Here is a 16,192-nt window from a genome sequence, read left to right as displayed (position 1 = left end):
CATGACTGTAATCCCAGCACTTTGGGAGGCCAAGGCAGGCGGATCACCTGAAGTCAGGAGTTTGAGACCAGCCTGGGCAACATGGCAAAACCGTGTCTCTGCTAAAATACAAAAATTAGCTGGGCGTGGTAGCAAGTGCCTGTAATCCCAGCTACTCAGGAGGCTGAGGCAGGAGAATTGCTTGAACCTGGGAGGCAGAGGTTACAGTGAGCTGAGTTCATGCCACTGCACTCCCATCCTAGGCAACAGAGTGAGACTCCATCTCAAAACAAACAAACAAACAAACCAACAAACAAACCACAATACCAGTTAAAATCGCCCCAAAGAAAATGAAATACTTAAGTATAAACTTAAAACATGTATGAATCTGGCCAGGCGCAGTGGCTCACGCCTGTAATCCCAGCACTTTTGGAGGCTGAGGCGGGCGGATCATGCTGTCAGGAGATCGAGACCGTCCTGGCTAACATGGTGAAACCCCATCTCTACTAAATAATACAAAAAATTAGCCAGGTGTGGTGGTGGGTGCTTGTAGTCCCAGCTACTTGGGAGGCTGAGGCAGGAGAATGGCATGAATCCGAGAGGCAGAGCTTGCAGTGAGCTGAGATCATGCCACTGCACTCCAGCCTGGGTAACAGAGCAAGACTCCATCTCAAAATAAATAAATAAATAATTAAAAAAATATATAAATCTATATGCTGAAAATTATAAAATTCTGATGAAAGAAATCAAAGATATAAAAAACAGAGAAACATATTGTGATTATAAATTAGAAGATGCAACAAAGATGGCAATCTCCTCAAATTGATTTACAAATTTAATTCTTATCAAAATCCCAGTAATATTTTTTGTTGACATAAATAAGCATATTTAAAGTCACAGGTCCTATCTAAAATGATCTTGAAAAAGAGAATAAGTGGGAAGAATCACTCTATGCCATACTAAGGCCTATTACATAACTACAGTATTCATGACAGGGTAGTATTGGTGGATGGACAGATATATTAGATCAGTGAAACCCAGCAATGAATCTACAAACACACTCACATAGCTTCAGGGCACTAGGATAGATGAAAAGTTCTGAAGACTTGACAGCAAAAGTGTAATCCATAAAAGAATAATTGGACCTCATGAAAATTAAAAACTTTTTCTCAGAGAAGGATCATATGAAGAGATAGAAAGGTAAGTTACAGAGTGGGAGAATGTATCTGCAAACCACATATCAGAGCAAGATCTAATATCTAGAGTATATAAAGAACTCTTAAAACTCTAGAGTAAAAAAAAAAAATTAGTGGATAAAGGAAACGCACTGATATGTAAAAAGAGAATATACAGATGACAGATAAGCACATGAAAAGAGGTTATCATTATTAGCCATTAAGGAAATGCAAATTAAAACCACAAAACACACCACTATATAGCTCTAATGGCTAAAATAAATACTGATAAAACCTAATGCTGGTGAGGATGTAGAGAAGCTTGATCACTCATACATTGCTGGTAGGAATGTAAAATGGTACAACTACTCTGGAAAACAGTTTGGCAGTTTCATATAAAGTCAAACATGCAACTATCATATGACCTAGAAAGGAAATTCTTGGGTATTTATCCCAAAGTAATAAAAATCCATCTACACACAAAAATCTGTACACGAATGTTTACAGCAGCTTTATTAATAATAGCCCCAAACTAGAAAGAATCCAGATACCCTTCAGTGAATGAACTGATAAACACACTGTGGTACATCCATACCACGGAATACTACTCAACAATAAAAAGGAATCAACTATTGGTACACACAACAACCTGGATGAAACTCCAAGGAATTAGGCTGACTGAAAAACATCACTCCTAAAAGGTTACATACTGTGTGATTTTATACACATAACGTTCTTGCAAAGACAAAATTATAGAACTGGGGAACAGATAGTGGTTGCCACAGGCCAGAGTTATGAATGTAGATGGGTTTGACTATAAAGGAAATAGGAAGGATCCTGTGTTGATGGAACTGTTCTGTATTTTCACCATAACAATGTCAATATCCTGGCTGTGATACTATTATTACACAATAGTTTTCCAAGCTGCTACTATTGGTGGAAATTGGATAAAGGGTAAATACGATCCCTCTGTATTATTTCTTATATTTGCATGTAAATGTACAATTATCTCAATATTTTAATTAAACATGTATATATAATCAAAGAGAAAGATCGTACATAAAGCCTAAGCAAGGGTCATCTAGCAGAGGTCAGGGCAACACAAGGAAGGCAACTAGTAAGGTGCATGGCATATGCTGTGGGGCCTGGCAGGGTACGGGCCCTGTATGGAAAATACAGCTGAGTTGGGTGATGGCCTGGCAGGGTTGAGAGACTGGTTAGGAAAAGGAGTAACAAGCAAACAAGCAAACATACTGGGGATAATAAGAGCCAGGTTTCTCATTCTTACATAATTATAAATGGGAACAGCTATAAAGATGGTGTAATATTGGATTGGAATTGAAAGTACTGGCCGGGCATGGTGGCTCAGGCCTATAATCCCAGCACTTTGGGAGGTTGAAGTAGGCAGATCACTTGAGGTCAGGAGTTCAAGACCAGCCTGGCCAACATGGTGAAACCCTGTCTCTACTAAAAAAATTAGTAGGGCACAGTGGTGGGTGCCTGTAATCCCAGCTACTTGGGAGGCTGAGGCAGGAGAATTGCTTAAACACAGGAGGCGGAGGTTGCAGTGAGCAGAGATTGTGCCACTGACTCTAGCCTGGGCGACAGCGAGACTCCATCTTTAAAAAAAAAAAAAAAAAAAAAAGAATTGGAAGTACCAAAGTGAACTTGTGGTTTTCAATATATATAGACAGAAACAGAAATAAATATACAGTTGACTCTTGAATACAAGTTTTAACTGAACTGGTCCACTTCTATGCAGATTTTTATCAACCAAAAGGGACTGAAAATATGGTATATGCAAGACGCAAAACCCTTTAGCACGTGTGGGTAGCACAGAGGAGACTGTGAGACCTAAGTATGCATGGATTTGGTATACCGGGGGTGGGAGGGTCCTGGAACCAATCCCCTGTGTACAAGGAGGGATGACTGTACCCGTAAAAATGGACAGATACTTATGTATATGTATGAACACGTATTTCCTAGCTCTGTCCCCTAAAAGGGGTTGGGAATCATGATATTCCAGTAGTAGTGAGCATACCAGATCTTGGTTTCTAAGTACCATTTCCTACTAAAAAGAACCAAGGTTCCTTGAAGAAATGGCTGATTTCTGGGCCAGGGCAAGAAAAGAATAAGATGAGCTGGAAGGCTGTGCCAAAGAGTGAGGAATACAGGAATGGCGGCGACACGTAAAATGGACATTGTAAAGAGCTTGAAGGGGTTCTTACTGTCCAAATATGGGGAAACTGGAGCATCCAAATAAATCATAGTAAAGGATCACAACCCACTGAGCAAAACAGGAATCCATGCTAAATAAATAAACAATTGAACAAATAAGAACAGGAAATTCTTCCTTACACTAGAATGCCAACTAATAAAGACAGAAGGAATAATGAAATTAGAAAATCTCCAGTTATTGGAGCGTTGGGCAGGGGAAGAAAATCTCCAGTTATCTATCACAGTAATAATTAATTCAGGCAAGAAACAGTAATAGATGCTAAAGCTGTTAGGTAAAAGTTGGATGTGGAACAGGATATTTACGTAGTCTGAAAGCATCTCTCCTTAAAATATTAATTATGAGGGGATAAAGAATAATTTATAATGGATAAACTTTGGCAGACACCGCTTTACTGATGTGATCAAACTAAACAGTGATGGGGCAAAACGACATCTTGTGCTATCTGTGATCCTTCTACCAAAAATGCATAATCTCAGTCTTATCATGAGGAAACAGCAGACAAACCCAAACTGAGGAACATGTTACAAAAAAAAAAGTCTGTAATCTTAAAAAATGTTAAGGTCATAAAGGTCAAGAAAGGAGTGACTAAGGCCTTTGAAAGGGATTTAAAAAACATTACCAGAATCATTTTCCTATTAAAGGATATTATTGGGACTGCTGACAAAACTTGAATGGGGGTCTCTGGGTGAATAGAATGTAGGAGTTCTTTTGTGTGCTTTTCTTGTATGATTACTGTAAGTTTGAAATTATTTCAAAATAAAAAAATTAACATCACAAAAAGCAAGACAATCATACAGCCTGGGCATCCTGAGGCAGGAATATAGCACTGCCCATGAAACAGTCTTGCCAACTAAAAAAAAATCTGAGTAGACTCTACATCCATCTACCAATTTATAGAAAATACCATGTCGATATAATCAGCAAAATACAGACTGTGGCAAACCGCATAAGGCAAAAAAAACCTGTTTCCTTCAACAAATAAACTGTAAGGAAAAAGAGACAGAGGGAAGCCCAAGTTTAAAAGAGATTGAAAGCTGGGCAAGGTAGGTCACGCCTGTAATCCTAACACTTTCAGAGGCTATGGTGGGTGGATCACTTGAGGCCAGGAGTTTGAGACCAGCCTGGCCAACATGGCTAAACCCTGTCTCTACTAAGAAAACAAAAATTAGCCAGGTATGGTGGCGCGTGCCTGTAATCCCAGCTACTCGGGAGGCTGAAACATGAGAATCGCTTGAGCTTGGGAGGCAGAGGTTACAGGGAGCCAAGATCATGCCACTGCACTCCAGCCTGGGAGAGAAAAAAGCAAAGAGATTGAAGCTAAATAGCAACCAATTACAATGTATTGACTTTTTTCGAATCCCAATTCAAACAAATTATACACACACGATATATATATAAATATATCTATGGTATATCTATAAGACAATTAGAAATTGAACACTGTTTAGATATTTGATGATATCAAGCAAATACTGTTGATTATTTGAGGTATGGTAGTATTGATGTGGCTTATTGTTATTATTATTATTATTATTATTATTATTTTTGAGATGGAGTCTCACTCTGTCACCAAGGCTGGAGTGCAGGGGTACTACATGATCTCGGCTCCCTGCAACCTCCACCTCCTGGGTTCAAGCAATTCTCCCACCTCAGCCTCTCAAGTAGCTGGGATTACAGGCACACGCCACCACACTCAGCTAATTTTTTTGTATTTTTAGTAGAGATGAGGTTTCACCATATTGGCCAGGCTGGTCTCGAACTCCTGACCTTATGATCCACCCAATTCAGCCTCCCAAAGTGCTGAGATTACAGGTGTGAGCTACCGGGCCGGGCCAATGATGTGGTTATTTAACAAATAAAATGATGCAATGCCTCAGTTTGCTTCAAAGTGCAGGGAACTGTGAGAGAAGTGAGTGGCTGAGATTGTTAAAACTGGGTTATGGTACATATTTGAGGGATGATGCATACATGGGGGATGATACAAATATGGGTATCTTTATTTTATTCTGTATACTTTTGTGTTTGAAATTTTCCATAATAAAAGTTTTTTGTTTTGTTTTTTTAATGGCCGGGCATAGTGGCTCACTCCTGTAATCTCTTTGGGAGGCTGAGGCAGGCAGGTCATTTGAAGTCAGGAGTTTGAGACCAGCCTGGCCAACATGTGAAACCCCATCGCTACTAAAAATACAAAAACCAGCTGGGCGTGGTGGCACACACCTGCGGTCCCAGCTACTCGGGAGGCTGACAGGAGAATCTCTTGAACCTGAGAGGCAGAGGCTGCAGTGAGCCAAGATCGTGTCACTGCCCTCCAGCCTAGGCAACAGTGTGAGACTCCATCTCAAAAAGACAAAAAAAAAAAAAAAAAATTTTTTTTTTTTAAGTAGTAGAATCAAGATTTAACTCTAGGTCTGTCTCACTCCACAGCTACTTCTTGATAAGTTTTCTATTTTCCTTTAAAAATAAATACTTTATTTATGTATCCCCCAATTACATTTTCCCATGATTCACTACATAACATTTAAAAAAATACTTCCCATCCACAAACATAATAAAGTATAACTATCTTTATAGATGAGATATGCTTTACTAAAATTAGCTATAAAGCAAATGTTATTTGTCTAGATTTTTTCCTAACTAAAAATTAGCTGCATTTATACTAAGAGGAAAATTTTCATTAAAAAGATGTTTTTTGGAAAGGTAAAAGTCAGCATACCTAGTGGATCGCAATAGAGGTGGTGCGACCTTCCTGGGGGTGTTTGGAAACATGCCGGGTTTTTTCATTGTCACTGGAACCTGGGGATGCTACTGGATTTAGTGGGAGGGGTCAGAGATGCTTGCTCAGAGTTCTCCAGTACAACAAAGAGTTGTCCCACCTCCAAAGACAACAGAATTGCCATTGAGAAACACCAACTAAGAGGTAACATTTACAACAGAAGAAAGAAAAGGGAAAAAGGTTCATCTGACTCTGACTTGTTGGATGAAGAGTTACTCAGGGGGAAGGAAATATTATTCTAGAAGGGAAGCAGCCAGGAGACATCATTCTTGCGTTTGTTTTAGACAATACTTCTTTCTAAGACCAGGGAAACTAACACATTAAGTCTGGCACCTAGAAGCTGTCCACAAATGGTAGTTACCAGTAGTATTAGTGCCTCTAGGGCCAAACACAGCAAAGACGGATGAAGGAGGATCTACAAGGATATGGAGTTTGGACAAGATGAGAAGTGGGAAACAATGATTTTCTTGATGAGAGAGAACGCCCCCTGGTGGAGTGGTCAGATTCCAACAAGAACACAACAGAACTGACTTGTTCTAGCAAGTGTTGAACTCAATACCTTTAGTTAGACTCTTACTCCTTTACTCTTCTTCCTATCATCAAATCTATACTTGGGGGAGAAATCCTTCAAAGTTCTCTATACAGTAGGACTAAAGTGAATGTCGGCAAAGCCCCAAGGGGGCAGTTAGAAAATACTGCAAGTGGTACTGCCAAGAGAAATTACTTAACATCTCTCTTGGTTAACTGCCGGTGGTGGCAGCAAGACCAGCAACATGAAAGTAGAAGCAGGAAGGCTCCCAGCTCAGAGCTTGTGATGGTCAGGAAGAGTAAAGGGCAAATGTGGTAGTAAGAGTTCAAGTCATGACACTTGTCCTTGCCTGGGGTATCATTAAAAAGCAAAACAGCATGAGAGAAAAAACACTGGGAGAAGTAGGGCTTTCTTCTTCATATTAGAATCCCAAGTTGCATGTATTACTTACTGCTTTATCATCTTGGCCAAGATGAAGAAGAGAGCCTTTTCTTTTGTGTCCATTCATACAGCTACTTTTATTAAATGCTAGCTTGCACAGAGAGACAAAAAGTGTATTAAAGAGATATTACCTTTCATGTTTGCAACACACTTGCTGTTATTCATGAAGGTAGAGTATGGCTGTTCATTCTGAGGCAAGACTCCTGCAGCCATGGTAGTCTGTTGGAAAGAAAAATTATTTTTTGAAAGTTTGCCTTGGGATAGTCATTTATTAATTACCCAAAATATGGCTAGATCTTTGTTATCCAATGCTGCAGTCATTGGCCAAGTGGCGGATAGTTGAAATATGGCTAGTCAGGTTGAGATGTGCTGTAAGTGCAAAATACACACAAGATGCTGAAAATTTAACACAAAAAATACAATGTAAAATACCTCAATAATTTTTACATTAATTACACTTGCTAAATTTCATGGCTAAGACATTATTGTATTGCTAAAATGATACAGTTTCCACTGAGGAAAGTTAATTAAATCTTCTTAGATCTTTATTAAGTTCTTTCTATATGCCAGACACCAATATTAAATCACTTTTTTCTAACAAGAGCTCTACGAAGTAGCTCTCATCCCCTATTTTAAAGGGGTAGAAGTCGTGTCAGTAGGATTAACACACACTAAGTAGTAGGGTGGTAGTTAATCCCATCTTTCAGCTTCCATCAGTTTTTTCAACTAGTACACAGCTGCAGATGAAAGAAATTCTAATAAAGATGATCTCAACATTTTTGAGCTTCCAGATAAACAACAGTGTAATTCCACTTTGTAGCTCCTAACAGTACCTCAATGTAAATATTGATGAAAACAAAACTCAGTTGTGGAATTTTACAAATGATAAAACTATTTCCGTAAAATGCAAGCACATAACCCAGAAAAGTTTATGGAGTTGACTATGACACAAGAGAAAATAACACAATTCTAAAGTTTTTTCTAAGTAATGATTTTAATAATTTTCTTTGCAAAACCATGTTTATGGTTTGAACATCTATTATTGGGGGGTCAAATATTATACTTTTTTTAGCTTATTAAATGGCTATGAATTTTATTTAAAGTCAATAAAAACTTGTCGAAATTCTTGCACCAATAAATCTACAGTGGTAATTAAATCCAGCCCTAATTAATATTTTTCTCTGGTGCACTGGATCATTCCTCTAAGAAAAAGTCACTTCTCAAATCTCAGTGATTCTTTGAGAATTTCAAGTTCACTAAAATTTTACTTCTAAAAGCAATCTTTATATGCTCAAGAAGTACAAAATTAAAAATCTAAAATCCTATTTGATAAAGCTATTTCCCTTCAAAAGAAATACAGGAATTAAAATCACAGGGGTGATCTAAAGTGAAATTAAAAAGAATGCTTCCTGAAATAATAATAATGTCATACACTGGGTATCATACTCATTAATGCAAAAGTTTATAATGTGCATAATATTTCAAATAAACATTACATAAAGACATTAAGTAAACAGACTAATGGAACAAGTTGTTCCAGGAAATTCATTAGCAAAAACTTAATTTGAAAGGATATCCATTAAGATTAGACTTAGATAAAACTTTTTTTTTTACCATATTTTAAAATTTGGACTATTTTCTTAAAACATTTTGATGGGAAAAACAAGTATCACCATATTAGAATCATAGAATTTTGGAGCAGCTGGGACTCTAGCCCTGGCTATTTTGTATATAAGATGTTATGAACCATGTCCCAGAGAAGGTCCTGCCTTGTCCCACATGATCCAGCACGGAAAGTCACAGAGCATGTTGGTGACAAACTTGGACCAGTCATCACTTTTTTTGTGAAGCTTTCCCTGTCCTCACTCTTTGCTCTTCAGCTGTAATGTAATGAAACATGTATACCTGACAGTATCCCCTGTAGACCATGGGGTCACGAGGAGGAGGTATGACTGGTTTACCTTTATGTATCTAGAGAATGGAAAAGCCAGAAAAACTGAAATGGACCATACTTGACTGAGTTGAGTTTATTCATATCTTATTTATCTTTGTATCCTAAAGCCTATTGAAAACATGTCTAATATGGTTTGGATCTGTCCCCACCCAAATCTCATGTCAAATTGTGTTCACCAATGTTGGAGGTAGAGTCTGTGGGAGATGACTGGGTCATGGGGGTGGATCCTTCATGAATGATTTAGCATCATCTCCTTGATGTTGTCTTGTGGTAGAGTTCTCATGAGATCTGGTTGTTTAAAAGTGTGTAGCAACACCCCCCCCCCGCCGCCCTTCCTCCTGCTCCCACTCCCTTTGCTTTCCACCATGAGGCCTCCCCCAAAGCAGATGTTGCCATGCTTCCTGTACAGCCTGCAGAACCATGAGACAATCAGACCTCTTTTCTTTAGAAATTACCAAGTTTCATGTATTTCTTTATAGTAATGCGAGAATGGAATAAGAAAGATACTTGAAAATATGGAGGCAGCTTTGGAACTGGCTAATGGGCAGAGGTTGGAAGAGTGGGAAGGGCTCAGAAGACTAGAAGATGAGGGAAAATTTGGAACTTCCTAGAGACTTGTTGAATGGTTGTAACTAAAATGCTCATAGTGATATGGAGAGTGAAGGCCAGGCTGAGGAGGTCTCAGATGGAAATGAGGAACTTACCAGGAACTGGAGCAAAAGTCACTTTTGTTAAACCTTGGCAAAGAGCTTGGCTGGATTGTGCCCCTGCCCTAGGTATCTGTGGAACTCTGAACTTGACAGAGAATTTAGGGTATCTAGTGGAAGTAAAATGTTTAAGAAGTCACCTGGCTGCTTCTAAAAGCCTATCTCATATGCATGAGCAAAGACATGACCTGAAAGTAGAACTTATATTTAAAAGGGAAGCAGAGCATAGAAGTTTGGAAAATTTGCAGCCTGGCCATGTGGAAGAAAAGAAAAGTCCATTTACAGGAGAGCAATTCAAGCAGGCTGGAGAAATTTGCACACCGAAAAGGAAGGCAAGTGCTGATATTCAAGACAACGGGAAAAATGCCTTGAAGGCATTTCAGAGACCTTCCAGGTAGCCCCTCCCAATACAGGCTCAGAGGCCTAGGAGGAAAGGGTGGTTTTGTGGGCTATGCCCAGGGCCCTGCTGCCCTGTGCAGCCCCAAGGCACTGCTCCCTGCACCCTAGCAGCTCCAGCTGTAGCTAAAATTGGCCCAAGTACAGTTCAGGATACTGCTAAAGAGGGTGCAGGCCATAAGCCTTGGTGTCTCCTATGTGGTGTTTAGCGTGCAGGTGCACAGAATGCAAGAGTTGAAGCTTGGGAACTTCCACCTGGATTTCAGAGGATATATGGAAAAACCTGAATGTCCAGGCAGAAGCCTGCTGCAGGAGCAGAGAACCTTTACCAGGGCAGCACAGAGGGGAAATGTGGGGTCGGATCCCCAACACAGAGCCCCCACTGGGGCACTGCCTAGTGCAGCTGCGAGAAGAGGGCCACTCTCCTCCAGATCCTGGAATGACACTGTCACCAGCAGCTTGCACCTTGTGTCTGGAAAAGCCATAGGCACTCAATGCCAGCCCATGAGAGCAGCCTTAGGAGATGAACCCTGCAAAGCTACAGGAGCTGAGCTGCCCAAGGACTTGGGAACCCACCCTGTGCATCAGTGTGCCCATGGAGTATTTTGGAGCTTTAAGGATGAATGACTGCCCTGCTAGGTCTCAGACTTGCATGGAGCTTGTAGCCCCTTTCTTTTGGCTGATTTATCTTTTTTGGAACGGGAGTATTTACCCAATGCCTATATCCCCATTTTATCTTAGAAGTAACTAATCTGTTTTTGATTTTACAGGCTAATAGGTGGAAGGTACTAGCCTTGTCTCTGATGAGACTTTGGACTTTTGAGTTAGTGCTGGAATGAGTAAAGACTTTGGAGTACTGTTGGAAAGGCATAAGTGTATTTTACAATGTGAGAAGGACACGAGATTTGGAGGGGCCAGAGGTGGAACTGTATGGTTTGGATCTGTGTCCCCACTGAACTCTCATGTGGAACTGTAATCCCCATGTTGAAGGTGGGGCCTGCTGGGAGGTGACTGGATCATGGGTGGGGGCAGAGTTCTCATGAATGGTTTAGCATGATCCCCCTTTGGTACTGTATAGTGAGTTCTCATTGGATTCAGTTGTTTAAAAGGGTGCAGCACTTCCCTCTGCCTTCCTTCTGCTTCTGTCATGTAAGATGCCTGCTCTTGCTTTGCCTTCTGCCATGAGTAAAAGTTCCCTGAGGCCTTCCCAGAAGCCAATGCTACCATGCTTCCTGTACACCTGCAGAACCGTGAGCCAATTAAACCTCTTTACTTTATAAATTACTCAGTCTCTGGTATTTCTTTATAGCAACAGGAGAATGGACTAACACAATGTTTATTAAAAAAGTGTATGTTGAGTTAATTGTACTCTTATGGGTTACAATTATGGACTACTTTAAAGACTTATTTCTAACTAATCCTTCAGAAACTCTAAGTTGTAAGGAACCTCAGAAGTTCCTTTAGGAGAATCCTAACCAAATGTGAGCATACTGTCCACAATATCTTTGTCTAAACAGTAACAGTGACATCATTACACAGCTCTGGTAGCTAGAAAGCTTTTTATAATATTACCACTCTGTAATTTCTACCCACTGGTCCTATTTCTGCTCACACAGAACAATACACCCCTTCTTCCATATAGCTAAAGCTAGTGATCATGCTCCCCTCACTTCTGATGTATAGCTTCCCAGATGATACATTAGCAGTTCCTTTTACCTTTTGTCATAAGTAATGTTTCTAGACCTCCTCACCAGCTTGGATGCTCTTTTCTATATACACACTCTATAGTCATCAATATTCTAGTGCCCAGAACTGAAGTCTAGTTCCCAGATGTGAAATGATCATCAAAAATAAGAACAAAACCAGTCACCTTCCTTATCTGAAAAGTTTATGTGGCTTATTATCACTTTAGCATTTTCAGCCATCTCAAGACACATCAGGATACAACAACAGTCAAAGAATAAAGCTGGTCCATATATTTTGAGGCTAAAAAAGATATTCACTAGGGATAATTAAACATATATGAAAGTTTAAAGTGAATAAATGGTAACAGAATGAAAAATAAAAGTCTCCACCTTCTATCCCCCCAAGCCAAGTTTTATCCCACAGAAGTAAACCATTTAAACTCTCACTTTAGTTATTCTGGGGCTGGGGGTAATAATCACTATACTTAGACCTCTGGTTCTTATGCTACCATCTTTAAACTATACTACTGAATTCCTGATTTAAAGATGAGGAAACTGGCTCATTTACCCTACCTTCCATCATGCCAGACCTTCTCCTATATAATACATCAAAATATTTGTCTTCTGATTATTTCTGTAATTTAAAATTCTGATTATCTTGGTAAATTTTAAAGGTGAATATCCTTTAACCGTCTCTTATTCTATCATTTTTAAACAGTATCTTGATTTTTTCGATGTAAATTAGTTAACTTACACTACTGTCCACTTGCTTTTCCCCTCCACTTTCAAGTTCTGCCAACCATACCATTTTTATATGAAGATTTTTAACTTTTAAATTTCAGTTAATCTATAATTTTCTCAAGCTTCGTCTGTAGACTTATTCTAAATGTGAGACAAAATACAATTGTTATCACTATTGAGAGGTGACAACATGCTGGCGGCCCTCACTCGCTCTCAGCATCTCCTCGGCCTCAGCACCTGCTCTGGCCATACTTGAGGAGCCCTTCAGCCCGCTGCTGCACTGTGGGAGCCCCTCTCTGGGCTTGCCAAGGTCACAGTTGGCTCCCTCTGCTTGCAGGAAAGGGGTAGAGGGAGAGGCGTGGGAAGGAACCAGGGCTATGCACGGCGCTCGTGGGCCAGCGTGAGTTCCAGGTGGGTGCGGGCTCCACAGGACCTGTACTCAGAGTGGCCCACTGGCGCCACTGGCATGGGCAGTGAGGGGCTTAGCACCCAGGCCAGCAGCTGCAGAGGGTGCACCAGATCCCCCAGCACTGCTGGCTGGGCCGTGCTCGAATTCTCACCGGGCCTCAGTCACCTCCCTGTGGGGCAGGGCTCAGGACCCGCAGCCTGCCATGCCTGAGCACTGCCCCCACCCCCCTCCCCGTGGGCTCCCACGCGGTCCGAGCCTCCTGGATGGGTGCCGCCCCCTGCTCCCCAGCGCCCAGTCCCATCCACTGCCCAAGGGCTGAGCAGTGCCGGCGGGTGGTGCGGGACTGACGGCAGCTCTGCCCGTGGTCCCAGCGTGGCATCAACTAGGGGAAGCCAGCTGGGCTCCTGAGTTGGGTGGGGACTTGGAGAACTTTTATGTCTAGCTGGAGGATTGTATATGCACCAACCAGCACTCTGTCTAGCTCGGGGTTTGTGGATGCACCAATCAGCACTCTGTATCTAGCTAATCTGGTGGGGACTTGGGGAACTTTTATGTCTAGCTGGAGAATTGTAAATGTACCAATCAGCACCTTGTGTCTAGCTCAAGGATTGTGAATGCACCAAGCAGCACCCTGTGCCTAGCACAAGGTTCGTAAATGCACCAGTCTAGCTCAAGGATTGTGAATGCACCAAGCAGCACCCTGTGCCTAGCACAAGGTTCGTAAATGCACCAATCAGTGCTCTGTGTCTAGCTAATCTAGTTGGGACTTGGAGAACTTCTGTGTCTAGCTAAATGACTGTAAATACACCAATCAGCACTCTGTGTCTAGCTCAGGGATGTAAATGCACCAATCAGCACTGTCAAAATGAACCAATCAGCTCTCTGTAAAATGGACCAATCAGTTCTCTGTAAAACAGACCAATCAGCTCCCTGTAAAATGGACCAATCAGCAGGATGTGGGTGGGGTCAGATAAAGGAATAAAAGCAGGCTGCCTGAGCCAGCAGTGGCAATCCGCTGAGGTCCCCTTCCACTCTATAGAAGCTTTGTTCTTTTGCTCTTCACAATAAATCTTGCTGCTGCTCACTCTTTGAGTCCGCACTGTCTTTATGAGCTGTAACATTCACCGTGAAGGTCTGCAGCTTTACTCCTGAAGCCAGCGAGACCACGAACCCACCAGAAGGAAGAAACTCCGGACACATCTGAACATCAGAAGGAACAAACTCTGGACACACCATCTTTAAGAACTGTAACATTCACCACAAGTGGCCGCGGCTTCATTCTTGAAGTCAGAGAGACCAAGAGCCCATCAATTCCAGATACATTTTGGCAACCACGAAGGGACCACTGCCTATCGCCAAGCGGTGAGACTATCACCTATCACCAAGCAGTGAGTACCATCGGACCCCTTTCGCTTGCTATTCTGTCCTATTTTTCCTTAGAATTCAGGGACTAAATACCAGGCACCTGTCGGCCAGTTAAAAGTGACTAGTGTGGCTGCTGGACTAAAGACACAGGTGTTAAGCTTTCTGGGAAAGGGCTCTCTAACAACCCCCGAGTCTTTGGAGTTGGGAGCGTTGGTTTGCCTGGAACCAGCTTCTACTTTTCCTATACCTCTGGGCTGAGCCAAAGGTTGACAGAGAGGAAAGCCATTGAGCTCCATGGTCCCGACAGCAAGTTAGTTGACCCTGCAGCCATGAGCAGAGGTCTCAAAGGCATGTCATCCAAGCGAGACTCGCCCATCTATCCTATCTATCCTGACTCTTGCCCCCTGGGTCCTAATGCCTGCCAAAGTTCCTCTCACCTCTCTTCTCTGAGGCTAGTCCTGCTTTTAAAAATCACTCCCTGTCTCTGGTGCTTTTCTAGTTTCTCCAATAAAAATGACTTCTAGTATAAACTCGAAGACTCTGTTCCCTTCCCTAGGCACCCGGGCTCACCAATCAGAAAGACATAATTTTTGCCCAAAGCCCTGTTGTAGGGGGGATCATCTGGAATTTTAGGATACATCCTCAAACAGGCCTAACAAAAGCTAGTCCTGAAGCTAGGATCTGGGGAGCCTCAGAAATTGTATCCTTCCTATTCATATAAGTGGGGACAAAAGGCATCACTCTTCCAACTCTGGAGATCCCTTCCCTCCCTCAGGGTATGGTCCTCCACTTCATTTTTGGGGCATAACATCTTTATAGGACAGGGTAAAGTCCCAATACTAACAGGAGACTGCTTAGGACTCTAACAGGTTTTCGAGAATGCGTTGGTAAGGGCCACTGAATCAGATTTTTCTCGGTCCTCCTTGTGGTCTAGGAGGACAGGCAAGCGTGTGGGTTTTCGAGAATGCATCAGTAAGGGCCAGTAAATCTGACCTTCCTCGATCCTCCTTGTGGTCTGGGAGGAGAACTAGTGTTTCTGCTGCTGCGTCAGTGAGCGCAACTATTCCTATCAGCAGGGTCCAGGGACCGTTGTGGGTTCTTGGGCAGGTGGAGAAACAACACAAACCAAAACTGTGGGCGGTTTTGTCTTTCAGATGGGAAACACTCAGGCATCAACAGGCTCACCTGTGAAATGCATCCTAAGCCATTGGGACGAATTTGACCCACAAACCCTGAAAAAAGAGGTGGCTCATTTTTTCCTGCACTATGGCTTGGCCCCAATATTCTCTCTCTGATGGGGAAAAATGGCCACCTGAGGGAAGTACAAATTACAATACTATCCTGCAGCTTGACCTTTTCTGTAAGAGGGAAGGCAAATGGAGTGAAATACCTTATGACCAAGCTTTCTTTTCATTGAGGGAGAATACACAACTATGCAAAGCTTACAATTTATATTTCACAAGAGGACCTCTCAGCTTACCCCATATCCTAGCCTCCCTATAGCTCCCCTTCCTATTAATGATAATCCTTCTCTAATCTCCCTTGCCCAGAAGGAAATAAGCAAATAAATCTCAAAAGGACCACAAAAACCCCCAAGCTATCGGTTATGTCCCCTTCAAACTGTAGGGGGAGGGGAATTTGGCCCAACCAGGGTATATGTTCCCTTCTCCCTCTCTGACTTAAAGCAGATTAAAGCAGACCTGGGGAAGTTTTCAGACAACCCTGATAGGTACATGGATGTCCTACAGGGTCTAGGGCAAACCTTTGACCTTGCTTGGAGAGATGTCATGCTACTGTTA

The 16,192-nt window shown here is 41.8% G+C and overlaps 1 protein-coding gene across 2 annotated transcripts in view; it reads right to left on the bottom strand.

Moving 5' to 3' along the window:
- Positions 1-16,192, bottom strand: part of PTPDC1 (protein tyrosine phosphatase domain containing 1) — an 83,821-nt gene that overhangs the window by 31,306 nt on the left and 36,323 nt on the right. For both annotated transcript variants that reach the window (XM_025360715.1, XM_025360716.1), the window contains exon 2: positions 7,268-7,355. In XM_025360715.1, the coding sequence (XP_025216500.1) occupies positions 7,268-7,349 (82 nt within the window). In that variant the 5' untranslated portion in view covers positions 7,350-7,355. The remainder of the gene's footprint in view (positions 1-7,267; positions 7,356-16,192) is intronic.

This window comes from Theropithecus gelada, chromosome 15 (assembly GCF_003255815.1).
Source record: "Theropithecus gelada isolate Dixy chromosome 15, Tgel_1.0, whole genome shotgun sequence".
NCBI classification, from domain to species: Eukaryota; Metazoa; Chordata; class Mammalia; order Primates; family Cercopithecidae; genus Theropithecus; species Theropithecus gelada.
The sequence above is the reverse complement of the archived record's forward strand: the minus strand, read 5'-3'. Positions and strand labels throughout refer to the sequence as shown.